At 53.7% G+C, this 26,074-nt stretch overlaps 4 protein-coding genes and 1 long non-coding RNA gene across 9 annotated transcripts; 4 read left to right on the top strand and 1 right to left on the bottom strand.

Moving 5' to 3' along the window:
* The first annotated feature begins 124 nt into the window (after positions 1–124).
* On the top strand, positions 125–6,511 carry LIM2 (lens intrinsic membrane protein 2). Its single transcript, XM_032324884.1, has 5 exons — positions 125–206; positions 527–707; positions 4,614–4,763; positions 5,807–5,941; positions 6,171–6,511. The coding sequence occupies exons 2-5, from the start codon at positions 533–535 to the stop codon at positions 6,230–6,232; spliced, it is 522 nt and encodes a 173-aa protein (XP_032180775.1). The 5' UTR covers positions 125–206; positions 527–532; the 3' UTR covers positions 6,233–6,511.
* LOC116579463 lies at positions 3,598–13,409 on the bottom strand. 3 transcript variants are annotated; one of them, XR_004281283.1, is made up of 5 exons: positions 13,321–13,409; positions 10,396–10,810; positions 9,081–9,344; positions 3,912–4,084; positions 3,598–3,786 (listed from the first exon to the last, which is right to left on the bottom strand). It is a non-coding gene; the product is annotated as an uncharacterized LOC116579463 (long non-coding RNA). The 3 variants fall into 3 exon arrangements; XR_004281281.1 differs by lacking the exons at positions 3,598–3,786; positions 3,912–4,084 and having other exon boundaries at positions 7,967–9,344; XR_004281282.1 differs by lacking the exons at positions 3,598–3,786; positions 3,912–4,084; positions 13,321–13,409 and adding an exon at positions 11,417–12,398 and having other exon boundaries at positions 7,967–9,344.
* NKG7 (natural killer cell granule protein 7) lies at positions 10,028–13,328 on the top strand. Of its 2 annotated transcripts, XM_032324882.1 has the most exons (5): positions 10,028–10,329; positions 10,406–10,552; positions 10,635–10,769; positions 10,865–10,930; positions 13,203–13,328. In XM_032324882.1, exons 1-4 carry the CDS (start codon positions 10,173–10,175, stop codon positions 10,921–10,923), a joined length of 498 nt encoding a protein of 165 aa, XP_032180773.1. In that variant the 5' UTR covers positions 10,028–10,172; the 3' UTR covers positions 10,924–10,930; positions 13,203–13,328. The 2 variants fall into 2 exon arrangements, with proteins under 2 accessions (XP_032180773.1, XP_032180772.1); XM_032324881.1 differs by lacking the exon at positions 13,203–13,328 and having other exon boundaries at positions 10,030–10,329; positions 10,865–11,074.
* CLDND2 (claudin domain containing 2) lies at positions 12,592–14,123 on the top strand. Its single transcript, XM_032324886.1, is given in 6 exon segments — positions 12,592–13,078; positions 13,346–13,378; positions 13,381–13,473; positions 13,699–13,743; positions 13,746–13,817; positions 14,050–14,123. Coding segments are annotated over 6 exon segments (543 nt in total). The 5' UTR covers positions 12,592–12,852.
* A 752-nt stretch (positions 14,124–14,875) lies between these two features.
* ETFB (electron transfer flavoprotein subunit beta) lies at positions 14,876–26,074 on the top strand. Of its 2 annotated transcripts, none has more exons than XM_032324880.1 (6): positions 14,876–15,020; positions 22,238–22,396; positions 22,524–22,682; positions 22,997–23,059; positions 25,081–25,239; positions 25,779–26,034. In XM_032324880.1, the coding sequence occupies exons 1-6, from the start codon at positions 14,964–14,966 to the stop codon at positions 25,938–25,940; spliced, it is 759 nt and encodes a 252-aa protein (XP_032180771.1). In that variant the 5' UTR covers positions 14,876–14,963; the 3' UTR covers positions 25,941–26,034. The 2 variants fall into 2 exon arrangements, with proteins under 2 accessions (XP_032180771.1, XP_032180770.1); XM_032324879.1 differs by having other exon boundaries at positions 14,878–15,020; positions 25,861–26,074.

Below are 26,074 nucleotides of genomic sequence, written 5' to 3'. Positions count from 1 at the left end.
TTCCTGTTTCAGCGAATTCCATTTGGGGCCTCTGCCACCACTGCACTTCTGCCTGCTGGAAGCTGCTGGGTCACAGGGCCATTGTGTGGGGAGGCTTAAGGGATTTGGGGGACCCAGGGAGCAGAGAGGCCAGCAACCTGGCTCGGCTCAGTTTGCACAGAAGGGCCGAGGCAGACAGAGGGCTTGTGGTAGGCTCTGCCACTCAGGTAAGGACCAGGCATTGGACCTCTAGGTTCCCTCCTCCACCAAGACCTAGGGATCCATGCTCTAGCTCCTTCCTCCCCCAGGGGCTGCTGGTATCCCAGCCCCTAGCTCCCTCCTCACTTAGGACCCAAGAGCCCAGGGCTCCAACCTCCTCCCCATCCAGGAACCGAGGGCCCAGGCCCCCAGCTCCTTCCTCTCTTAGGGACCTGGTGTCCCAGCCATTAGCAACCTCCTCATCTGGGATCCGGGAGTCTAGGTCCCCAACTCCTCCTCCCTCCACCGGGAGTCCAGCTCCTGACCCCACCTCTTCCCATCTTCACAGATCACCATGTACAGCTTCATGGGTGGCGGCCTCTTCTGTGCCTGGGTGGGGACCATCCTCCTGGTGGTGGCCACAGCCACAGACCACTGGATGCAGTACCGGCTGTCGGGGTCCTTTGCCCACCAGGGCCTGTGGCGATATTGCCTGGGGAACAAGTGCTACCTGCAGACAGAGAGCATTGGTAAGGCTCTGGGGCTGGGCCTGGGCTGGGGCTGGGCTCAGAGGCCCCCTCGGGGCTGGTGGGGAACTCTGTGGCTCAGAGAGGGACCAGCCAGAGATCGCTTTGCACAAAAGGGACAGAACTGGGATTTCAGGAATTTCTTTCCGGAACAATTATGAAATGTACTAGAGGTTAAGTAGACAGGTGACATTTCCAGGCACGGGCTCAGTGGAGCAGCTGCGGGGACGGGGCTGTCAGAATAGTGTTTCCTAAATATCCATGATGTATCAGGAACCAGGTTGCGTACTGTGGGATACAGAAGCAATACGGACCCTAAATTTGCTAAATACCGGATGGTAGTTTGTTTTTTTTTTTTTTAAGACTTTGGGTTTTTTTTTTTTTTTTAAGATTTTATGTATTTATTTGTCAGAGAGAGAGAGAAGGAGCACATGCGGACAGAGTGGCAGGAAGAGACAGAGAGAGAAGCGGGCTCCTTGCTGAGCAAGGAACCCGAAGTGAGACTCGATCCCAGGATGCTGGGATCATGACCTGAGCTGAAGGCAGCGGCTTAACCAACTGAGCCACCCAGGCATCCCCCGGATGGTAGTTTTTAATAGCTACTGTGCACCAGGCTTTGTAATATATATATATGTCTGTATGTCTATATATATATGTGTGTGTATGTGCACATTATAATATATGTTGTAAAAATGGCGAAAAATAGCTTTTCCAACATACAGTTCTTGCAAGCTACATTATAATAACATATTATAAATATAAGATAATATATAATATAATATACTCTATATGTATAGCTCTCCATATGCATATACATATACATATGTACATTCATATATATGGAGATATACTTACATATATTTTATATTACATAATATATAATATGCACTATATAGTAATTAATACACAATATACATTATATAAAAATAAATTAAGAATATATAAGGTGTATTATATATTAATAAATTAAGAATATATAATTTATATTCTTATAAATATATTTTCTATGTACCAAATAGTAGTAGTAGTAATAATAATGATGATGATGACTGGCATTAATTGAAAGTCATTGAGTTCTACATGCTATTCTAAGTGCTTGACATGGATTAATGCCCTTTGGTCTCCCAACAACACTGAGGGTGGTACCACTGTGTGTGTGAATAAAACAAGAGACTCGGGGCACCTGGGGTGCTCTGTCCTTGAGTGTCTGCCTTCTGCTCAGGTCATGATCCCAGGATCCTGGGATGGAGCCCCTCATTGGGCTCCCCGCTCAGTGGGAAGCCTGCTTTTCCCTCTCCCACTCCCCCTGCTTGTGTTCCCTTTCTCACTGTCTCTGTCAAATAAATGAATAAAATCTTAGAACAAAAAACAAAAAACAAAAACAAAAAAACATGAGCCTTGCCCTCAAAAAGCCAAACATTCTCTCCAGGGGGGTTTGGGAGGAGGAGCCAACCCTCCAGAGCCCTTAGGGCAGATTTCACTGCCCCATCTCACTGAACCTGTCTGGGAGAGGAAACAGGATGCCCGTGTGCAGGAGGGGTAAACCGAGGCAGGAAGCAATGGAAAGACCTACCCCAGCCGCCAGCTCCTGGGCTCAGTCAGCCTCCTGACTTCATGCATCCCTTTCATTCCCGGAGGTCTCATTCGTCACACTTCCACCATTTCTCCTGCTTCAGCCTGGGAATGCCCTGAGGACACCCACATCCCAGTCTATCTTCTCTCTGTTGGGGATGGAGGAGAGGAAGGCAGGATGCAGGTCTGCAAGTCCATTTGACCTTGAAGCCAAAATCCTCACGCTGATAGATTGCTGGGTATCTGTCCACACAGCTGGCTCCCGGTGCAGGTCAACTGTAACTGGCTCACCAGGCCCACAGCAGGCATACGTGAACTCGCCGGGGCCAACTCCAGCCACAGACACGTGTGTATAGTGTTTTTTATAAAGTTTCTGATGTCGCCAGGAAAATCTGGACTTGCGGCTGTCTTTGAAAAATCCATTTTTGCCTCCTTTGAAGGCGGTCTACCAGTCAGGGGCCCTCAGGAGATAGGTGGCACACCGTGACTCGAACAGGGAGAGTTTTCTCTGAAGATGGAGCTCAGAGGTAGTAATGGGTCACCTGGCATGGGACACAGGTGCCCTGTTCGCCACAGCCCCCACCTCAGCCTGCTGGGGGACAGATAAGCTGCTCTCTTTTTGCAGCTGGAGGCAACCCTCAGAGACGTTTGCATTTTGCACTCCTACCTCAGTGGGACCACGGGGAGGACATAGGCAAAAACATGTCCTGTAAGTCTTCCAGCCTTTTAAATACTCAGAGGCATCCGTAGTTTCCTGGGGCTGCCGTGACAAAGGACCATGGACTGAGTGACTCAAACAACAGAAACGTACCATCTCACAGCTCTGGAGGCTGGGGGTCTGATAACTGAGGTCAGCAGAGTTGGTTCCTTCCGAGGCCATGAGGGAGGATCTGTTGCCTGGCTTCTGGTGGAGGCTGGCTCTCTCCTGGCTTCTGGTGGAGGCTGTCTGGCATTCTTTGGCATTTATTAGCATGTCAGTGTGTCATCCTGATCTCTGTTTCATTTTCACATGGTGCTCCCCACCCTCCCACATGTCTGTCTTTCTCCAGCTTTCCCCATTTTGTGAGGATACTTGTCAGTTAGGATTAGGAATCCACTCTGCTACAGTGAGACCTTAAATACATTGGCAATGAGCCTATTTCCAAATAAGGTCCTACTCTGAGGATTGCAGCTTCCTTCCACATACGAATTTGGGGGTTTGAGGGTTGCAGGGAGAGACACGGTTCAACCCATGACAACATCCACAGAGAAACAGCCAGCAATTTTTTTTCTCACTGACATTCACACGAGGCAAAAGAATGCATTTTGCAAAAAATCCAGACTTTTTATTTTTCGGGGGCAGGATCCAGGCTCTGCCCCAGCGTTGCAGGTGTCCTGGGTCCTCCAAGAGCCAGTATGGTCAAGCAGGTCAGAACAAGGGCTTTGATGCTTGGGTGTCAACGCCAGTCCCACTGCCAATTAGGGCACCCTGGATAAGTCACTTTACCTCTCTGAGCTTTAGTTTCTTCACCTGAAAAACGGGGATTAAAAATAGTACATACAGCATAGGGCCCTTGGAAGGAATGAACAGGCTCATTCAAGGAATGTGTGTCTGACACGTATTTGGTAGCTGCTAAATGGAGGATGAAATCTTACCGATTATTCCCAGAGCATGTCCTAAAGGGTCAGCTCAGTGTCAAGCACAAGAGATAAACGGTTCTCCGGGCTCCACGTTCATTCACTCAGCATGTGCCCTGAGCCCCCACTATGTGCCAGGCACCCGTGCATGAGGAAGTGAATGAGGAAGCAAGACCTTTGTCCTCAGAAAACTGGGTGATCAGCAGGGAAAGACAGATATAAACAAGTTAAAAATAAATAAATAGGTCATTTTCAAGTATGGGCAAGTGGTTATCCGGGAAATGAAAGCGAGCGATGGGAGAGAGGACAGGAAGTGAGTGGCAGGCAGATAGCGGGGAATCAACACTGATTCATTACTCATCCATCCATCCATCCATCCATCCAACGAATATCTCTCCAGGCCCATTTGCAAACCAGTCTTGTGCTGGGAGTATTCCCAAGGTAGAAACCTGGCCTCAGGGAGCAATCGGACTGGAAGGGGGAACGAGCCAAGAGCCACAGCCCCAAGAGCCACAGCCAGGAGCAGGGGGTGAGGACGATACCTGAGGGGTGAAAGGGTGCTTCCCAGAGGGGATCTGGGAGCTGGGCTGTGGAAGATGATTAGGGGCTTGCAGGTAAAGAGAGGGACTGCAGAGGTGAGGGAGGAGCTGGGTCAGGGACGGAGAGGTAGGCCTCCTGGGCTGGGGGAGGCGCGGGAGTGACCGATCGGTGCTACCACAGCTTATTGGAATGCCACCCGGGCCTTCATGATCCTGTCCTCCCTGTGTGCCACCTCGGGCATCATCATGGGCATCCTGGCCTTCGCTCAGCAACCCACCTTCACCCGCCTCTCCCGGCCCTTCTCTGCCGGCATCATGTTTTTCGCCTCCAGTGAGTGGACCCAACTTCCCCATCTCCCCACTCCCACCCCCAGCTTCCCAGCCCATTTCCATCCCCAGCCCCATTCCTCATTCTCAGCTCCATGGCCAACCTAGTCTCCCCCCGACCCCAACCCCAACTCCAATACTGGTTCTAAAGCCTAATGCCAGCCTCTTACATCAGTTGCTGTCCGGTCGCCCGGTGCGGGCACTAACTTCCCCCCGCCCCCCCGCCAGGTTTAAGGGTGCGATTCCTAACAAGGCTGCTCCTACTTCAGTTGCAAGAGGGGTCCTCAGGTCATCTGCACTTTTGACCCACTGGCTGCGGGTTCGGGGGTCCCCAGAACCCAGTCATGTTCAAAGATTTGCCAGAAGTCACCAAACTCCAGAAAGCACTGCACTTACAATTACAGATTTATTATAAAGGCTACACCTCAGCACCAGCTAAATCGAGAGAAGCACAGGGTGAAACCTGAGAGGGTCTTGAAGGCTGAGCTTCTGCACCCTTCCCCCACGGCGTCCCACTGAGTGCCTCACCAGCCAGGAAACTCTGGCACACTTGTCATGTCTGGAGTTCCTGCTGGAGTTTCATTACCAAGGCCCTATTGTGTCATTGACCCTGTGCCTGAACTTGGTCTCTAGCTTCCTTCCCCAGAAGGTGGTCCGATACCAAGTGGCTCACAGCCCCTGGTGGCTGCTCTGTTCCTGTGGCTGGTCCTTCTGGGGACCAGGTCCTACCTATTGTCATCTCAGCTCATCAATAAAAACCCAAGAGGCTCAGCAGTAACAAAGACACTCCTATCACTCGGGAAATTCCAGGGATTTAGCGTCTCTGTCCCAGGAACCAGAGCCCAAAACCAGCCCCGGTCAAATTCCTTATTACACAGCACAGCCCCGTCCCATCCCCACCCGACCCCTACTCCCCAGGCACCCTCCCCCTTTTCCCTTCCCACCCCTCCCCGGCCTTTCCCCTTCCTCTATCTAACTCCCACCCCCATCTGCAAACCCCACCCCTACCCCCTTTCCTACCCACCTCCCCCCATCCTCTCCCCTTAGCCTTTTTTGTCCTGTTGGCCTTGGCCATTTACACTGGAGTCACTGTCAGCTTCCTTGGTCGCCGCTTTGGGGACTGGCGCTTTTCCTGGTCTTACATCCTGGGCTGGGTGGCCTTGCTCATGGCCTTCTTCGCAGGTATGAGGGTTTGGGGGTGGGAAGGTCAGTGTCTGTGGCAGAGTGGGCAGCACTTCTGAGGGCCAGATGATGGGGTGTCCCACATGGGCCCCCCAGCACTGAGCCAGGAGACAGAATCGAGATGCTGCAGACACCCAGGAAGAAAGGGAGTGCTGTTTTGGGGTCTTGGGCTAGGAGCCCAGGTTAGGAGGACTTGGGGGGGGGGCCAATGGGATCTCTTCTCATGCAGGGATTTTCTACATGTGTGCCTACCGGATGCATGAATGTCGGCGCCTGTCTGCTCCCCGCTGAGCCCAATGTACCCCCAACTTCATCTGGAGGTTAAATAGGACCACAGAAAAGGAGGGGGAAGGTCTAGAGGCCTGAAGTTCTGGTTCCTGTGGGCAGGAGGGGGCTCAATCGTGGACTCTGGGCAGAGGCCTCTGACTCCTGTGTCCCAAGGGGGAGGGAGGAAGAATGGGGCCTGGTGGGAGGCAGTTGAGAAGACCCAAGGCCCAGCCCATGAAGGGGGGTGTTAGAGAAATGGGATCTCCATTAGAGCGACTTTTTGAGAATCTAATAAAACTGATGTGAAACTACTAAGGTGTGGTCCTTGAGGGGTTGGGGTGATGAGAAACAGGTGTGAGTGGTGGACAGGGTTGGGGTGTCTGGATGACTGCAGGCCAACCTGCTCAGTCTCTGTAGGGATGGGGACAGACATGAAGCACAGAGTTCCCACCCAGGGGTTAACTACGACTTCTAGGAAACAGATGTGTAGGTCCAATTCTGTACTTTTTTTTTTCTAATTCCACATCACCAAGCAGCTCAGTTCTTACACTCTCTATAAGGAGGTATTGTCAGATCCCACAAGTGAAGGACTCAGTCCTAAAGACTGCCCCCCACCCCCACCTCAGATGTCCTCACAAGTGCAGCTTGTCACCTGGGCTTCTGGTCAACCAGCAGTAGTGTGGAGGTTTCCATGACTCACTCTTTGGGTTTGAATAATTTGCTAGAGTGGCTCCCAGAACTCGAAGGAAGATTCCACTTACTAGATCACCCGTTTACTATAAAAGGATATAACTCAGGTACAGCCAGATGGAAGGGACCCACAGGGCAAGGTATGGGAAAGGGGCAAGGGGCTTCTGTGCCCTTTTCAGGGGGCCACTCTCTCTATTATGCACACATTCACCAACCTGGAAGTCCTCTGAACCCAGTCTTTTTGGGTTTTCATGGTGGCTTCATTACACAGGCATCCTGAGTGTACCACTGGCCACTGGTGATTACTCAGTCTTCAGCCCCTCCCTACCCAGGTTGGGGGCTGGGACTGAAAGGTCCAACCCTCCAGACACCTGGCTGGTTCCCCCGGCAACCTGACCTTACCTTCCAGTGCTTTGCCACCACCTCCCTGCCCCCAGTTGCCTCATTAACCATTAAGGTAGCAAATATACCTTCAAGGCCCTCATCGCCTATGAAATACCAAGGCTTTTAGCAGCTTCATGTCAGGAACAGTACAAAGAACAAATATGTGTTTCTTATGAATCATAATATCAGTGGGATAATACGATAAACGAAAAGGTCTGTGAAAAAAACCACCTGACTGCTCACACCATCTCCAGTCAGCATTCCTCACAGCCCCTCCCCTCCCTGGATGGACCCCACACCTAGAAGCGCCAGATCTCTGATCCACACCCTGTCCTGACTCTTCACATACCATTCATGACTTTGACCTTCTCATTCACTCGCTCATTACTTCATTCAATAAGCAGTGCCCAACTGCCATGAGATTTACTAATATCCACCATAAATTAATAAGACTATTTAGCAAGGCCCATTCTAATAATAAGAATATTAATTACAGTCTATGCTAAAACTGTCATATGAACAGAGACCTACTCCCTAGAAATATTTATTGGGGACTTCACAAATAACAATAGTTCTGTATTTATAGAGGCTTCCTCTACTAATAATGGCAATTGAGGCCTTCTCTAATGGTAATTTATTGAGGCCTATTTAAGGAGACATATTTATTGAAGCTTATTCCAGGAATCATATTTATAGGAGTTTATTCTAGCAATAATAATGATGTGGTAATTCCAGACTCATCTCCAGTGTCCACTTGAAAAGAAGAGGCATCTCAAATCTCAGGTGTCCTGGTCTCTCCCACATCCCACACCAACTCCTCCCATATCTCCCCATCTTGCCTGATTGTCATCCAGCTGCTCCTGCCAAGAGTCCTGGGATCATCAGCAGCTGCTTTGCTGCATCCCACATCTGATTCACCGGCAAGCGGTGTTGGCTCTACCTTAAAACTGTGTCCAGGTTCCTTGATCACCCAGTTAGGACTCACATCTTGTCTCACCTGGCTTATGGCCTCAGTCTCCTAACCAGCTCTGCCCCTCCTCCTGTCCCCCACCCCCCGCCTGCCTCCATAGTCCATTCTCTACAGTGTGTGTGTGGGTGGGGGGGATGAAACAGGTGGGATTGAGATGAATATGAGTAGGGCTGAGGTCGGAATTATAAAGGGTGGGACAGAGCGGGAGGAAGGTTGGGGTGGTGCTGGAAGTGTGATCTGGCGTGAAGTTCCAAACAAGGTTAGCATTAAGTCTCGGAATGAGGACGGGTTTGAGTTTGAGGCTGAACTTGGATTTGGACATGGGGTTGGGGCTGAGTTTGTGAATAAGAGGATGGAGGTCAGGTTAGTTTGGAGGATGGGGTTAAATTAGAGACTGGAGCTGGGGTTAAGGAGTGGGTTGTATTTGGGGTTGGGGATGGGACTGGGTTTAGAGCCGGTCTTGGCAATGAAAATAGGGTTTGGTTTAGGAATCAGGACGGGGTTGAATTTGTGGGTAGAGCTGGGTTATGGACAGGGTTGGGTTTGGTTTGGAGATGAGGTTAGGAATGGGGCTGAGTTTGGGGTTAGGTCTAGGGATGATACTGGGGTTGTGTTGGAGGACAGGGGTGGAGTTAAGCGTGGGGTAGAGATTGCAGGTGACCTCTGGGCTCTGACACTCCCTTGGCCGGGATTCCTGAAGCCTGTCCACTGCTCTCCACTAGAGGTACACATACCGCCATTTTTGCGTCGGTGCCCCTGCTCCTTATGACCCGAATCTGCCCCTGAAAGCCTGCATTCGTGAGCACGTTCTCAGGACTGGCCAGTTACCTTGGTGGTGAGGGTCTGGGTGAGAGATAGGGGCCTGCAAACTGGAGACTCCAGTAACGGAAGAGGCCCCGGCCTCTTGAGTCCCTCTGAGTCTCCCCTTCACCGGCTGCTGTGGGACTGCTGGCTCGTGTCATCTTTGTGACAGAGGTCTTCTTCTAGGCCATTCCCTTGGTTTGGAAGTCACATGAGCCTGCACCTTCCACCTGGGCTGCGACACCTTCACCTTCTTCCTGCTCATCGGTGAGGTGAGGCTCTGTCTAGGACCTATTGCCAGGATGGGAAGAGGAGGCTAGTGCTGGGAGGGTGGGACAGTCCTGTGTGCCCACCTCTGCCCCTGAGACACCCTGATCCTGGGATGAGGCCCTGCTCAAGTCAGAGCTGTCTGCGAACTCTTATCAGAGGATAATGTGGACATGTCTTGCTCTCCACAGACTTGCAGGATTGTGATCCTCCACCATTGGTTGCCTTTGGAATAAGCTCCAGGCAGGGATCCAGGACTGCCTGCCTCCTGCTCAGGACCCGAGACCAGGCCTCCAGCCCTCTTTTCCTTCAGCTGCAAGAACCTAGTCTCCAGCCCCCCTCCTTCTGTGGACACACTAGAGTTGGGGCCTCCCTCTTCCAGAATGGAAGGTTACAGAACCGGCAGGAGAGCATGACACAACCACCAACTGTCCCCTTTGGCCACATCCCCCTGTTTAGCTCACACCCTGGTCTCATCTACCACCTCCCACCCTGGGGCCCGCAAGCCTCTTTCACACCTCTTCCAGGAAGTCTCCTCTGATGTTGAGCGTTCCAAGGTGGGAGGTATAGAACCTAAAGCAGAGGCAAGCTCTGAACCACCACTAAACCACTGATGATGTGACACCCTCCCCACCACATGCTGTGAGGGGAACCCAACCTATGTGGGGGGAGGAAGCTGTCAAGGCAACCGGGAAGGGGGGGTACAGGGCAAGACTCATCAACCCGGAACTGTGTGAAACCAAACGGCCTGGTTTTAAAATTTTAAAGGCTTCTTTCTTGAGCTCAGAGGCCCAAGAGTCCAGATCACTGGCCCCTTCATCCGCAGGACCTGGACGCCCAGGACTCACTTCTATGGAGCTCTGTCGGTCTTTGGGCCTCCTCACTGGCTCCCTGGCCTTGGTGACCATCCTGATTGCTCTGAGCACGGATTTCTGGTTCGTGGCCATGGGGCCCACCTTCTCGTCTCACTCGGGGCTCTGGCCAGAGAAGTCTAACAGTGAGGTACCAGGTAAGGGACAGTGGTGTTTCCTATTGCGGGTGGTGGGCTGCCTAAGGGCAGGCACTGAAGTCTTACCTCGGGGCAGGCTACATCCGCGCGACGCAGAGCCTCAGCATTCTGGCCGCGCTGTCGGGGCTGGTGTCGGTGATCTTCCTGATCTTGTCCTACGTCCCCTCACTGTCCGTTCGAGGCTACGGGCCCCTCTCCTCCTCTATCATGGCTTTTGCTGCAGGTAGGCTCCGGGCTGCACTTGGGCTCTGGGGACTGGTGAGTTTCTGCAGAGGGTCTGAGCCCTCTCTCATCTTCATCCCCAGCCATTTTTGCTGTGGTGGCCATGGCGGTCTATACCAGCGAGCGGTGGAACCAGCCTCGACACCCTCAGATCCAGACCTTCTTCTCTTGGTCATTCTACCTGGGCTGGGTTTCAGCTGTCCTCTGTCTCTGTACAGGTGACTACTGCTCCGGGACCTGGAGAGGCCTGCTGGGGGCTCTGAGAGAGCAGGGTGGGGGCTAATGTTAACCTCTCTTTGCTCCCCCCTCCCAGGCAGCCTGAGTCTGCATGCTCACTGTAGTGGCCCCCAGTCTGGCTATGAGACCTTGTAAGCCAGAGGTGAGCCAGGCAGGATGAAGCATTGTTCACGGAAGACCTCGTCAGGAGCCACAGGCACCCACAGCCCTCCTCCTAGCCCCTACCCCAGCCCTCCCACAACCCCGCTGTTTGTTTCTTTGTCCATTCAACAACAATTTGCTGAGATCTGGTTATTCTGAGATTAATTCAGCCAAGACATAAGCTGAGGGCAGGGCAGCTCCCTGGTGGGCGACCCCAGGAGCCCAGGAAGGAGTCAGAACCCCTGTGTGCCCTCAGGCAGCCCCCATGCGCGGATGGGCACAGATGGGCATGGAGCTGGGGCTGGCGTGGACTCAGGCGTGGCCCCATGTTGGCTCCCTTCTCCGGTCCTTGTCTTTCTCCCTGTTTCTACCTTGAGACCCTGTCTTTTCTCTTTCCTCCTTTGTCTTTCCCACTCTGGTGCTTTTTCCTTCTCACTCCCTCTCTGATTTTGTCACCCTTGTCTTCACTCTGGTCCTCCTCACTTACTTCATTAATTCATTTACTCCTTCAGCTGGCTTTTCCTGAGCTCATCCTTTATCCTTGGTCTCACTGGGGATGCTGATGAGAGGCTGCCCCAGGCCCTGGCCACTGGGGGGCTGCAAGTCCAGTGGGGGAAGCGAGACAGCAGGCAGAGCCCAGGATGGTGGGGAGAAAGACTGACTCTGTCGGATGGGGTGGAGGGGAGCTTTCTGGGGGAAGGTTGTTCAGGGGCTTCTTGAGGGCCAAGGAAAGATCATCCAGACAGAGAGACGCAAAGGGGGAGGTGTGGAAAGGCTCAAAGTTTTCAGGGGATGGAGAAGGAGGTGGGAGCAACAGCCCCAGTGGTCACAGTGACTCCCTCCTGAGGCCAGTGGGAAGCTAGGAGAAGGTTGTGAGCTGGGGAGGGTCAACGCCAGTTCCAGGTGCCAAGATTCCTCTGGGGCATGGAGGGAGGCCCAAAGGGAGAGAGGAGCTTGGCAACCAATGGGTGCGACTGGGACCAGGGCGTGAGATGGGAAAGATGGAAGGAGCCAGATGCAGGGGGTCAGAAGGAACCAGACACAAGGATTCGGGGGCTTCATGGATTGATGGGTCAGAGGGGGCAAGGACAGTACCAAGGGGTCTGGCACAATCAACTGGGTGGGATGGCGGAGTCAGCCCCGGTTTGGTGGAAGATGCTGAGCTCAGTTGGGATGTGGTTGTCGGGGGTCTGGGACAGAGACTAGGTGAGGATGCTCCTCTGGTGAGAAGGGGCAGGATGGAGGCTCCAGGCCAAAAGGCACGAAGTGGAGGGAGGAGGAGCGGGAGCTTGCATGGGAACCTAAGAGGGCACAGTCACAGAGACAGGGACCTGCAGAGCTTATGGAATCAAGGGAAGAGTTTTCACAAGGCTATGGTCTGTTATGCCATGGCCTTTTGGCTCTCCCCAGACCTGTTATCTGACTCTGAGCGGTCTCTCTGCTAGTAGAGTTGCTTAGGGTGTGTGTGTGTGTGTGTGTGTGTGTGTGTGTGTGTGTGTGTGTGTTGGGGGAGGTTTATCTCTTTAAATGACTGATGGGAGAGGGGATTTTAGAACTCCTCCTGTGTCACAGAGATGTGGTCTCCCTTCCCCCACCCTCTGGACTCTGTGTCTAAGAAGCCCTGGGAGCTGAGTGTGAGTCACTTAGGTGGGTGTGTGCATGGCGGGTGTGGGGGGTGGGGAGGAGGGCACTGGACAGACTATAGGGACATTCCTGGGGGCATGGAGATCTTCCAAAGACAGGGAGGTCTCTAAGCACTGATTCCTTGGGGGTAAGGTCTCAAGGCCCCCAGTAGGAGCAGTAGGCCATGAAGGTCTCCGGAAGGGCCTGAAGGAGGCAGCAGTGCTGGGGTGCAATCACACATGGAGGGACATGTGGGAGGGTGTCTCAAGGACTTGAAGGACCCGGGAGAGGGGTCTGGGGATGGGAAGAGTATCAGCCAATCTTGCGTGTGTGGCCCTCCGCAGCAGCCGCGCTGGCATGGGCGTGAAGCGGAGCCTCCAGAGCGGGGGCACCTTGCTGGGCTTCTTGGCCAAAATCCTCACGATTTTCTCCACTACCACCAACTACTGGATCCGCTATCCCGGGGGCCATAGTGGCTTGTGGCAGGAGTGTAATGGTGGCACCTGCTCCAGCATCCCCTGCCAGAGTGAGGTCCGACCCGCCCAGATGTCCTCTACTGGTCAGACAGCCCCCAGCACAGACCACAGATGGCTCAACAGCAGGACACATCCTGCGGCGCCAAACCCTTACCCCTTCCACTCCTGTCTCAGGCTCATCTGCTCCTCTGCGACAGAGACTACCACCATCCCCCAACTCGGGACCCACTTCCCTCATGAAGTAACTTCCAAGTCCCCATCCAAACCGTCAGCTCTGCTCCCAGCCCCTTACCGGCTGAGGCGGCCCCTCTCCCCAGCCATGCTGGCGGTGACAGAGGCGTGCATGGTGCTGGCGGCATCGGGTGTTTGGTGATGGGGCTGAGGATCCTGTGCCACGAGGGCGACTCACGGGGCCAGACTACGAGCGGCATCTTCTTCCTCTACGGTGGGACGGCAGCGGGCCCACAGTCATAGGGTGGGCCTGGGGGTTGCAGGGGACAGGGGCCCAGGGGTTGCGGGGATGCCAGTGGGGACAGGGGCCAGAGACCCAGAGGAGGGGGCGTGGCTGAGGGAAAAGGGCGTGGCCCTGGATGGGCATACTCTGGGTGGGGCCTGGGTGCGCCCCCTACCTCCCAGCCCAGGCGGAGCTCCCCTGGTGCGCGGAGCCCAGGCCTGCTGCTGCTGATTGCCTTGACAGGCTACACAGTGAAGAACGCGCGAAGAACGATGTCTTCTTCTCGTGGTCCTGTTTTTCGGGGTGGCTGGCTTTACCCTTCTCTATTCTCGCGGGTAACCTGGACAGCAGGAAGAGGGTGGAGGAGACTGCCCGGTGGACCCCCTCGCCCCCCGCAGACTCCCAGCCGCCCTCCCAGGGACTCCTCACCAAACTCCGCTCCCGACACCCGCAGAACCGGCAGGAGTACCCTTGGGGATCCAAGCCCCAGTCCCCGGGGCGCTCCCGGCCATCTGCCCCAGGACAAACCGTCTCCCAGGCTTCTGCCCTCCGTTCCCCTCCCTCCAGGTTTCTGCTTTCTGCTGGCGGACAGGGTCTTGCAGAGCACGGATGCCCTCAGTGGATTCCCTGTGTGCTTGTGACCGCGGCCTGCCTGGGGCAGAATAAAGGAACGGCTTTCACCGCCGCGGCTCCGCGTGGCTTTCTGGGGGCCGTGAGGACACGGAGGACAGGAACGCACGCGGGAGCAATGTGGATATGAAGAGGACGGGGGACTGGGACACAGGGACACCTGGAGGTTCAGGGAGGACATAAGCACATGAAGCTATAGGGAACGAGGAACATGGGGACACGAGCTTGGGTGGAGTGGACAAGGCGCCTGGGCTCGGAGGGGGAAGGGGGCACAGGAGTGGTGGGGTCAGGAGAGCACATGGGTGCTCGGAAGGGATGTAGGGACATGGACGCGGAAAAACGGATATAGGGGGACGGAAGAGGCATGGTCGTGGGACCAGGAACATGACAAGAAGATGGGGAAACAGACACAAGAGGGCGCAGGGGATGCTAGCACAGCGACTTAAACAGGCGAGGAAACAGTGGGGAACTGGGGGAGAGATAAATGCGAGGGCGTTGGGAAAGGTTTGGGAGGCTCGGGAGGAGCTGCGCTGCAGGAGCACCTCCCGACGCGCACGACCTTTCCCCTAGTTCCCGGCCACGCCCCCTTCACTAAGTCCCTTTCCCCTTCCCTCAGGTCCCGCCTCTTTCTCTGGACTCTATTCTCCATTGGTCCGGATCCTCTTGCCACACCTCCCTCCCCTCCGGGCCCCCGATTGGTCCTTTGTCAGGGCGGAGGCGGGCATCGTCGCGGTTGATTGGCCGGCGGCGCGGGGCGCAGGCGCAAAGAGGGGAGCGGGAGAGGGGGCCGGGACGTCCGGCTCCAGAGGCTGAGTGAGCCTACTGACCCCGCAGGTGGGAGCCGCAGGAAGATGGCGGAGCTGCGCGCGCTCGTGGCTGTAAAGAGGGTCATCGACTTCGCCGTGAAGGTGACCGGGCCCCTCCTTGAACCTCCCGGGAATCCTGAAACTGTATGGGGGGTCTTCTCGTACGTCTGATCTCTGCCGCTCTTCCTCCTAAAAGTCAAAGTCACACCTGAGGGCAAAGATCAAGGACCGTGAGGTTCAGACTTCAGACCCTCCTAATTCAGACCCAGCCCCTTTGGGGTCATGACCCCGCTCCCTTTTCTCAAGGTTTTGGACTCACTGTCTTAATAATTATGTGCAGTACGAGTTACTTTCTCTGTTTCTTACCCGCTGGAGGTGCCGCGGCCCCTGTGTAACATTTGGGGAAACCGAGGCGAGGTCACTCCGCTAGGATGGGGTAGAGCTGAGATTCCCCTCCAGGTCCGTCTGTCTTCTCAGCGCGACTAGTGCTTTGCACACAAGCCACACTTCACCTGTTATGCTTCACTGCCCACTCAGTTGCCTTAACTTGGGAACCCAGAAGCCTTCACCCTACAGAGCCGCGGGGTGAGTGAGGAGGCTCTAGCCAGGAAGGGAGGGAGAAATGTTTGCTGGAGATGAAATTCTGTTTGAGCTGGTGGAATGGCTCCTGTTCCCCATGAGAGGGCTTGGCCGGGGTGGGAGGAAGCGTCTTTGTGGTCCTGGCTTGACCCTGAGAGTAGCTGGTGGGGACAGAGGTGAATCAGACATAGCCTCTCCGGCCAGTTTCTCAAAATACTGGGCTTAAAGCAGACTGTAGGTGGTCTCCCCATCTACTGTAGATGGTGACTGCGCATCCGTGTCTGTCCCCACCATCAAACTGGGATTCCACCTATATGTCCCCAGCATTGTGCAGTACGGGCCTGCCATGCCAGAGGCCTCCTGGTGCATGAAACTGGAATCCCTGCCCACTTGGGGAGTGAGGGCCTGGGAGCCCGACTTGGCAGGTGCAGTACGGGCCTGCCATGCCAGAGGCCTCCTGGTGCATGAAACTGGGATCCCTGCCCACTTGGGGAGTGAGGGCCTGGGAGCCCGACTTGGCAGGGAAACTTCAGTGATCATAACTGCTCACGTTTAGTGAGTGCTTACTGTGCGAAGGGCAGCACTCCAAGTCCTTGACGGACACTGACTCATTCAGTACTTTAAAGTATCCTCTTGCTTGATATTATGAAGCCAGTTGGGCGGGTGAGGAGAGTGAGGCCCTCGGAGATCCTGTTGCTTGATGGATCACCCCACTCCAGGCAGGTATCGTCAGGATCGAAGTGCACCAGTCTCTGCTCCTCTTTTTTTTTTTTTTTTGTAAGATTTTATTTGTTTATTTGAGAGAGTGAGCAAGCGCACAAGAGGGGGAGGGCAAAGGGAGAGGGAGAAACAGACTCCTCACTGAGCAGGGAGCCTGATCCCAGGATCCTGAGATCATGACCTGAGTTTAAGCTTAACTGACCGAGCCACCCAGGCACCCCTCCTCCTTTTTCACTGTCAGGTCAGGGCTGCAGCAAAGCCCTGACAGCAAAGGGCAGGGGTGTTCTCTTTAGCTGCTCTTGGGGGTCCTGGGACCTTCTCTCCTGGTTTCTTCCTACTTCTAGCTGTTGCTTTGGGCTCTTTTGCTCTCTGGGCCTCCCTGTGCCCCAGCCCTGGTCTCCATGGCTTGAGGTGCCTGTGTCGTATTATCTTGTCTTCCCCACTGGCAGACCCAAAAATGACCAAGCACAGGGCCTGGCACACAGGTGTGTGCTGAATGAGAGAACAAAGAGAAGGTATCAGCCATTGTCCTATCCCAGGGGTGTGTGCTGCCCCGGGGCTCCCAACACTGCATCCCATCTGTTGGCTGTGTGTGTAGGTGCCCTTTCTGAAGAAATAAACATTGCCAACTACCTGATCACCGGGCCAGAGCCCCAGCACCATTGCCCTCCCTCCCTTACCAATCCCGCCACCTATTACTTGACAGCTGGTCCCCTTCTCCATCCTCATGGGCCCAGCATTTCAGGCTTTTCTTCCTCCCAGCTGGCCCCACACAGGGTCTCCTCCCTGGTTCTCAGTGGTTCCTTTGGTCCATCCTCTCTCAGCTTCAGGGCTCTTTCTCCCCTACTCCCGAGTTGCCCTGAAGCTCCCCAGCATCTTAAGAACAAAGTCACAGCCCTTCAGCCTGGTGTTTGAGACCCTTCATGGTCTGGCTGCGGCCCCTGTTCTGCTGTCCACAGTGCCATGTCCCGTGCTGACCCTTTGTGCTTCCATGGCTCCCTCACCTGGTCTTTCCTGACAGACCTGGCCCCTTTTTGCCTTGGATCTTTGCCCTTCGCTGTGCCTTCTGCCTGGGCACCCTTCCCTCCATCTCTGCTCCTTGTACCTCCCTTGTCCTGCTTCACTCTGATCTATCAGTTGTATCAAAAGTTTAGTGATTCTCTGGGATCACCTCCTCCAGGGAACCCCTCTACCCCAACCCTCTCAGGCTTCTTGATGTGTCCTTGGACACTCCTGCAGCCCCCTGGGCTTGCCTCTCTCAGCTCTGCTCAAACACTGGATTGGGATCCTCTGCTCACCCAGGTGTCACCCCCACGCCCAGAATGACAGCCCCTTGGGGTGAGTGCCGGGTCTCACCCACTTGGTTCCCAGCATGGATTTTCACCTCCTTCCAGCCTTTGCTCAGATGTCGCCTTCTCTGTGAGGCCTTCCCTGGACACTGACCTAAAATGTCATCCCTGTGCCCTCCCTTGCTGTAATTTCTCCCATACTCTTATCACTTTGTAATCCACAGGGCGATTTTCTGATCGCTCACTTTGGTGTCTGTGTCCTTCCAGAATTCGAGCCCCAGGGTCCGGAGGAGAGTCTGTCTGACGTAGTCAGCACTGTCTTAGATACCTGTTAGGCTCTCAGTTCAGGGCCCACTTCAGGCCAGCCACAGCTGGAATCAAGTCTGCTTCCTGCTGTGTGACCTTGGGGGAGTTGCTTAACCACTCAGAGCCCGATTTTCCTCCTCTCTACCAAGGGGATAACAGTACTACCTCCTGTATTGGGTGGCAGTGAAGTTTAAATGGGCCACTAGTATAGCGCTTGGCTCAGGGTAAGAGTCGGCCTTGGCTGGCCCTCAGGAAGGGTGGCTATTATTGGTAGAACTGGTAATGGACATTCTTTTACTTGTCCGTTCAGAACACAAATGCTCTGCTCAGTGTGTGTCTGTATGTATGTTTATGATTATTTGTCTAGGGTTTTAATTCATAAGCATTTGGCAACCCAGGAATACTCAGTTCTGGCCAGGATACATCTTCCATGAGCTGATGAGGTTGTAACCTTCAGCGTTTCTTTCAAGGCCCAGGCAGAGACTGGATCAATTTTGCATTCATGATTTGGTATGCATTTTCCTAAAGAGGCTCTCCCAAAGGCTGGAAACTTCAGGCCCCAGAAAACCTGTTTCCAGCTCTGGGCCTAACCCCAGACAGCCACACCTTCCCTCAGTTCTGGGAGCCCCTGGCCTTTCCCCCTTGCCCCTCCTGCTCTCGGCAGGGCTGGCCCCTCCTCATCCCTCAGGTCACACGTGTCAGCTCCATGAGGCTGTTCGTCTTCTTTGCCTTCCCGAGATGAGATCTGCTGTGGAAGGGTCTCAGTGCGGTGACCACTGCCTTAGTCATCTGTCACTGGCATCACTCCCTGGCCACTGTCTACCACTCTGGCCTTGGCTCTCCTGGTCACTCTGTGTCCCGGGTGCTCTGTGCCCAGAGTCTCAGCACATGCCCAGTGAGTGACTCGCTTGACAGAAAAAAACCAGAGGACAGAACCACAGAGAAGTCCTTGAGCTGTGTCAAAAGTTCAGGGAGAGCTTTCAGAAGTCACTTTATATACACCTGCTCTGAGACAGAGGGCCACGAATAAATGGCCAGGAATAAAAGGACTGGCTCCCCCACCTCTTGAGGGCCCATTTCTCGTCCTAGAGAGTCTCGTGATTCCCAAGTCAGACTTGGAGTTAGGCCCCTGGTCCTGCCACTTCCTTGTTGTGTGATCCTGGGCAAGGCGCTTGGCCTCTCTGTGTGTCCGTTGCTCCATCTGGTCAATGGGGATGGTAATGACAGCAACTAACCTCCCAGGCAGTTAGGGCAGTTAAATGAATTAATATATTTAAAGTCCTTGGAGCACTACCTGTCTGGCTCATGTCTGTTTCTTTTGAAGGTTCACATTTTTGCAAATTCAAGAGAAAGAGTAAAAGCTTCATGCAGGATTATCTTCTTTGATTTATAAAACCTCATTATTTAAAATAATAATAATAGAAAAAAATGACTGGCCCTGATCTTTCAGACCAACCATGGTTTCCTGACTTACGTAATTTAACTAAACAGTGTTTTTGAAGCTTGAAATCAACTCAGGCTTAAAATGTCTTCCACCGAGAAGATGCGCTGGCACGTTTCCCAGGGCCAGAGGCTCTCATCCCTTGGTTCATGGGCGTCAGGAGCTCGGTGCAAGGAGCCCCCTCAGAACAAGAGCAGGATCGGCGCCCTCCACCAGCCGCTGGCTCACCAGCTCTGGCCTGTTACTGGTGGGGCTGCTTTTCTTGTTGAAAGGGGAAACCTCTGACTTGGATTTTATTTCGGTAACGAGAAGGCTTTTGTGGTTTAGTTCCCCTGCTGTTTCCAAGTGTTTGAGTGGTTCTCATGCATGGTTCTAGAAGGTGCTTGGCCTTCGCGTACAGTCCTGAACAGAGCTGATGGAAGTCCCTGTCTGTGGGCAGTTGACATTCTGGTGGGGAGAAGACTGATAGTTACTCTCAATCAGTCCAGCCTATGTCGTATGTCAGGGGTGGTCAGTGCTATGGTGAGAGTTAAACAGGGTTAAGGGATGGGAGAGTTGGAAGGGATGGGGTTTACACAGGAGGTGAGGGACAGCGGAGGAGGTCAGGGTCAAGCCAGTGCATGTTCTGGCAAATTCTGGGGATCGTGTGCCACACACTCAAGGTAGGTCCTAGTGGAAAAGCATGGATTCAGAACATGGTGTTGGCTCCAGTTGTACTTTGTAAAATGAATTTATTTAGTTCTGAAATGTGAGCCTTATTTTTGGTGTTAAAATGACTTTTAGGGACCCATGGGTGGCTCAGTCAGTTAATAAGCATCTGCCTTCAACTCAGGTCATGATCTCAGGGTCCTGGGATGGAGCCTCGTGCCTACTGCTCCCCCTTCTTGTGCACGTTCTCTGTTTCTCAAATAAATAAACAAAATCTTAAAATGACTTTTTAAAAAAATGAACTAACAGTGATAGAAAATGATAACTGTCCTTTTTCTCCTCCTCCTCCTCCTCATCAGTGTTATGGGTCCATGAGGTGCATCCAGACTGGGAAGAGACGAAATGTGCAAGGAGGTAATAAGGGATAGTGTCACAGAGTCCCCAGTTCGGCCAGGCTGTCATCCCTGGTCTCTGCTGCCTGAGCCCTTGGTGGCAGTCACACGGGAGGAGAGAGGCAGGCCAGGTCCTGGGCTGGATCGTGAAGGCGTCCAAGGAAGGCTCCCCTGGGCATCTCGTGGGCTTCTTAGACGCAGAACCCACCTGCCTTCCCCGTCCCGCTTGTAGGATGTAGCCACGATACGCCCCAGAGTCCTGCAGGATTCTTCCCTCTCCCTGCGCCTGCCCAGCACAGAGCTCTGTCACTCCCACCTCCAGGGATCCCTGCAGTCCATCCATCGGCTTCCCCGTCTCTGCTGGCTCTGCGGTCCAAGGCACTGTCATTCCTCATTTCGTTGACTAACAGCCGCCCAGCCGTCTCCCTACTTTCCACCCTTGCTGTGCTCGCAGGTCCCCACCGAGAACCCGGAACGACATCCACTCGCCTCTTTATCGGCCTTGTTCTTTGTCTCTTGACCTATTCAACTCCAGTTCATCTTTCAGGTGTCCCCTCTAGTGCCACTGCCTCTGGGAGGGCTTCCTGATAGCCTCCCACGTCAGACTGGGTCACAGGCCCCCATCATCCTCTCTGAGTTCCCCAGACTTCTTCATGGATTCGCAGGTGGCAGAGCAGGGGATTTGAGCGCTTGGGTCCTAGAAACCACTGACTGGCCAGCTACTTTGCTTGGGCACCTCAGTTTCCTCATCTGTCCACAGGGACAATGACTGCTCCTCCCTCGCTGGGCTGTCACCAAGATTAATGAGTTAGGTTCTTTGCTTAGAACAGGGCTCCTGTGTGATTCTCCTTCAGTGCGTGGCCAGTAATATTCTCTCCGTTGGCTGCTAAGAGGAATATGGTGGGCTAGGAATTGGCCTCAGCAGGCTATCCAGGCCCCAATCTGTGGGTGAATGGTAGCTGATTTGGAAGCAGGGTTTTTGCAGTTGGGCCTGAGTTAAGGCTCCTGAGATGGGGAGGTCACCCTGGATCACACAGGTGGGCCCTAATGCCATCTCCAGAGTCTGCATAAGAGAGGGGCAGAGGAAGCTGGAGGAACCAAGGGATGGATTCTGCCCTAGAGCTTCCAGAGGGACCCCACCCTGCCAAACTTGCTGGCAGCCCAATGAACTGATTTTGGACTTTGGGCCTCAGGAGCTATGACACAGTAAGCCACTGAGTCAGCAGTAATTTGGAATGGCAGCCATGGGAAATTAATAGGGGGACGGTTAGTTGTTCATACTGCCTTCCACCCCATGCTAGACCCGGAGCTCCCGGGCCAGTGGGCCTCACTCCCTTGCTGGTGGCGGTGTCCCCAGAATTTGGCTCTGGGCCAGCCCACAGTCGGTGCTCAGTTAAGACGGACCATGTGAGGAAAGGAGTGAGTGGAGTTTGCCTGTTTGGCAGAATAGGCCTTTAATGCTAGTATTTTGCAAACTAGATCAGTCATGAGACCTGTGTGGAGGGTTAACATTTAAAGAAAGAGCAGAAAATGTCAGGGTACAGTGTACAAATCAGGGGAAGCATTGTTCACCGAACCTGGCGTTGCCATATTTATGTTGGTATAGAAGTATATGTTGTGTATTTGTAATACACTCAGGAGTATCCTAAAGTGTATTTCACACTGTGGTTTACAGTAAACCAAAATTCGAGAAACATTGTCTTGGGCCCCAGGAGCAGTGACAGAGTCAGACAAGCATGTCCGATGTCCCCCAGTGCTCCACAAATGTGTGAGTGACATCATGAGAGGACGACCCTCTGGCTGTGAATTCTCATCTGCTATGTCCCCAGAGCTGCGGGACCTTGATAAGGCCCTGCCCCTTTCAGGGTCCCGGTTGTCCCCATCCAGCCCTTGCCTTCTTGCCTGTTTCCTCTGACCCCGCGCCTTCCCTTGCTGACTCGGCAGATCCGGGTAAAGCCTGATAAGACAGGCGTGGTCACGGATGGCGTGAAGCACTCCATGAACCCCTTCTGTGAGATCGCCGTGGAGGAGGCCGTGCGGCTCAAGGAGAAGAAGCTGGTGAAAGAGGTCATCGCCGTCAGCTGCGGGCCCGCCCAGTGCCAGGTGCTCAGGTCCTGGGGAGAAGGTGCCATCCAGGGCCCCAAGTCCTGGGTCTGGGGGAGGAGGGCCTGGGACCAGGCTCCTGGGCCCCTTGGGGCTGGAAGCTGTGTCACATCCCTTCTCCTGGCAGGAGACCATCCGTACTGCTCTGGCCATGGGTGCGGACCGAGGCATCCACGTGGACGTGCCAGCTGCAGAGGCAGACCGCCTGGGTCCCCTGCAGGTGGCCCGGGTCCTGGCCAAGCTGGCAGAGAAGGAGAAGGTGGATCTGCTGCTGCTGGGCAAGCAGGTGAGTGCACTTCCACCCCTGCACTGCCCTCCCTGCTCAGCACCCCAGAGGTTGGGGCAGGCGCTGTGATGACAGTGGGTCCAGGCCTAGTGGAGGGTTTGAACGGGGTGGGCAGGATGACTGTGGACGTCAGAAAGACTCCTGGGGTCCTTTGAGGTAGGATCGGAGCCCCAGGGGTTGTGGTGATGGTCCACGTGGAAGAGGAGGCCGGTGGACCATGGACAGATGTGTGGCCAAACCCGCATCTAGACAAAGGCCTGAATGGTATGTGAAAAGCCATATTGTCATACAGTCTTCTCTCTTTCTCCACCGAGGCCATTGATGATGACTGTAATCAGACGGGACAGATGACAGCTGGATTGCTAGACTGGCCACAGGTGAGGTTGGAGTGGGGAGCATCTCCTAGGGGCCAGATCTGTGGGCTCAGAAAAGGGCCACTCTTGTCCCTGCCCTTTTGGAGGGAGGCAAGCTTAGTAAGACAGGGTGACTTCTCCAGCGGGCAGGAAAGAAATGTGCACGGCCAAGACACTAGGCCTTATCTAGGCCTTTGGTGCTCTGTTTTCATCAGCTCTGTCACTCCACAAGTGCACCAAATTCATCCCCGCCTCAGGGCCTTTGCACTTGCTGTTGCCCCGCAGTCTAGGACATGATTCTCTCAGACCGCCTCATGGCTTTCCCACTCTTTCCTTCAGGTCTCTGCTCAGTTGTTAGCTCTTTAGAGAGGCCTTCCTTCCCCACCCTGTATGAAATTCCAGTGCCCCCTCCCCACCTAGGCCGGTTCAATAGGAACATAAGCCACCTTTGATCTAAAATGTTTCATAGCCAGACTAAAAAAGTAAAAAGACACAGGCAGAATTAATGGCAGTAATAGTCTATTTAACTGAACACATCTAAAGTGTGATTATCTTAGCATATAATCAGTATAAGAAAATACTGAGCTATTTTACATTCTTTTCTGTTTTTGTATGAAGTCTTCAAAATCCATTGTGAATTATATATCTACAGCCCATCTCAGTTCAGATGCTGAATTTCTATCAGAAATACTTAGTTTAGATTCCCAAAACTCACAGTTGAAAAAGTAGGCTCACATACCCCAGGTTGTTCCAAATAGACTTACAAGTTTTCTGGAATTGCATCAAATATCTTTTTTTTTTAATAGCAACTTTATTGAGATTAAGTGACTTAACGATAAACTGCATATATTTAAAGTGACAGTTTGGTAAGCTTGGACACACATACACACCCATGAAGCCATCATCACGATCAGGATAATATATTTGGCTTACGGATCTTTAAATATATTTATTTATTAAAAAGATTTATTACTTATTTGAGAGACAGAGAGAATGCGGGGAGGGGCAGAAGGAAGGAAGCAGACTCCCGCTGAGCTCACTCTTACGACCTGGAGACCATGACCTGAGCTGAAATCAGGAGTCAGGCGCTTAACTGACTGAGCCACCAAGGCGCCTCTCGGTCTTTAAATTTAAATGAATTAATTAAGAGGAAAAATCCCATCCCACAATTGCACTACTAGCCACATTTCCTACATTCAGAAGACACTCTAGTCCTGTGGCTGCTGGGTATGTATTTGGTTTCTGGCGGCCTTCCCGGCCAGAAAAAATGCGCACGAAAGCCTGGGCCTTTTTGGTCGTTTTCACAGTGTATCCGAAGGTTAGTTCATGGGGCCCTCGGATGAGACTGGGAGTGATGGAACATTCCAGCTAAGACTTGAAAGCTTTGTCCAGTGAGTGAGTGAGTGGAGAGAACAGGTTGGTTGGACAAAGAGAAGGTGCAGGTCTATCAGCCAGTGTTGATATAGGACTGGGGGACCAAGGGGCTCGGCCAGAGCTTGGGCACTGAGCAAAGAAAACTGGATGCCGGCAGATGTTTCTAGGGTCAGCCTAGCAGAGGGGCCTGGAAGGGAGCCCCAGGGGACAGAATGGTGGGTACCGGGAGCAGGGCATGGAGCCAGTTCTTGGCTTGACCCCTGGTGGGTGACAGTGAACACATTTTGGAGTCTTTCTCTGCTTCAGTTTTCCTCATCTGTCAAGTGGGGACAATAGCATTGACCTTACAGTGTTCCCAAGAGGGCCTGATGGCTGTTTAGAACAGCGCCCTTCCCCTCCATACATGTTCATCATTATTAAGGTAGGTTGATGATAGGCAGGAACCTAACTGGCAGGTTCAGGTCATTAGGACCCGCATCTTGGTTCCCAGTGAAATTACAGATACTCGCCCTAGATTTTTGAGATCCCTTTCTGTGGCTTCGTCCTGTTTATGAACTTGTGTCTATAGGTTACCTTGTGGGACTCTCTCCTGTTCTCTCATTCATTACCTCATCCTCCTGCCGCTCTGTGCCTGTCTTGAGTTAACCTCACCCCCACCCTCCTCTCCCCAGGGCACATTCGCCTCCCAGGTGACACTGGAAGGGGACAAGCTGAAAGTGGAGCGGGAGATCGATGGGGGCCTGGAGACCCTGCGGCTGAAGCTGCCTGCCGTGGTGACCGCTGACCTGCGGCTAAATGAACCCCGCTACGCCACGTTGCCCAACATCATGGTGAGTGCTTGGTGCTTGGGTCCCTGAGGGCCCAGGAGTGGGTGAGTGCATTGCAGGCCCAGTGCCTCTCTGGTGCTCAGATGTGGGGAGAGGGGATCCAAGGGACTTCTGATCCGAAGGAACGCACATCTGGCTAAAAGAGTTCACTGACCGTCATGGCCAGTAGGATGGGTTCACTGGGTCCTCCTAGCCAATAGGGAGAGCTTAGCATGTCATCCCAGCCAATAGGAGGGCACGGTGGGTCATCTCATCCAGTAGGGTGGGCTCTGTGAGTTAGGTCAGCCAATAGGGAGCGTTCAGTGGGTCTGCTTGGCCCAAAGTCCATCGAGTCTTTACTGCCAGAAGGTTGACGTTGCCAGTCCATTTCAGCCCGTGAAGGGCCTCCCAAGGCAGCTGACTAAAAGAGGACCCTCAATAGAAGGGCTTCCCGGGCCATCCCCGCCCACAGACATGATCTCTACCGGCCCCAGAAGAGGTCCCGGTTGTCTTGGTGGGTGGCTGGGTCCAGACAAGTTCGGGCAGTGGGATTGGTTCTGCAGACGTGGCAGTCATGGGGAGGATGCTGCCGGGGGGGCCGCAGGCGCTCCAACAGCCCCGTGAACAGCGGGTGCCCGTGTGCAGAAAGCCAAGAAGAAGAAGATCGAGGTGATCAAGGCCGGAGACCTAGGTGTGGACCTGACCTCCAAGCTCTCCGTGGTTAGCGTGGAGGACCCGCCCCAGCGGACAGCCGGCGTCAAGGTAGAGACCACGGAGGACCTGGTGGCCAAGCTGAGGGAGATTGGGCGGATTTGAGCCCCTTTCCTGAAACTCAGCAATAAAACTATGACCCTCCCGA

This window comes from Mustela erminea, chromosome 19 (assembly GCF_009829155.1).
Source record: "Mustela erminea isolate mMusErm1 chromosome 19, mMusErm1.Pri, whole genome shotgun sequence".
Classification (NCBI taxonomy): domain Eukaryota; kingdom Metazoa; phylum Chordata; class Mammalia; order Carnivora; family Mustelidae; genus Mustela; species Mustela erminea.
This window is presented reverse-complemented; position numbering and strand designations above follow the sequence as displayed.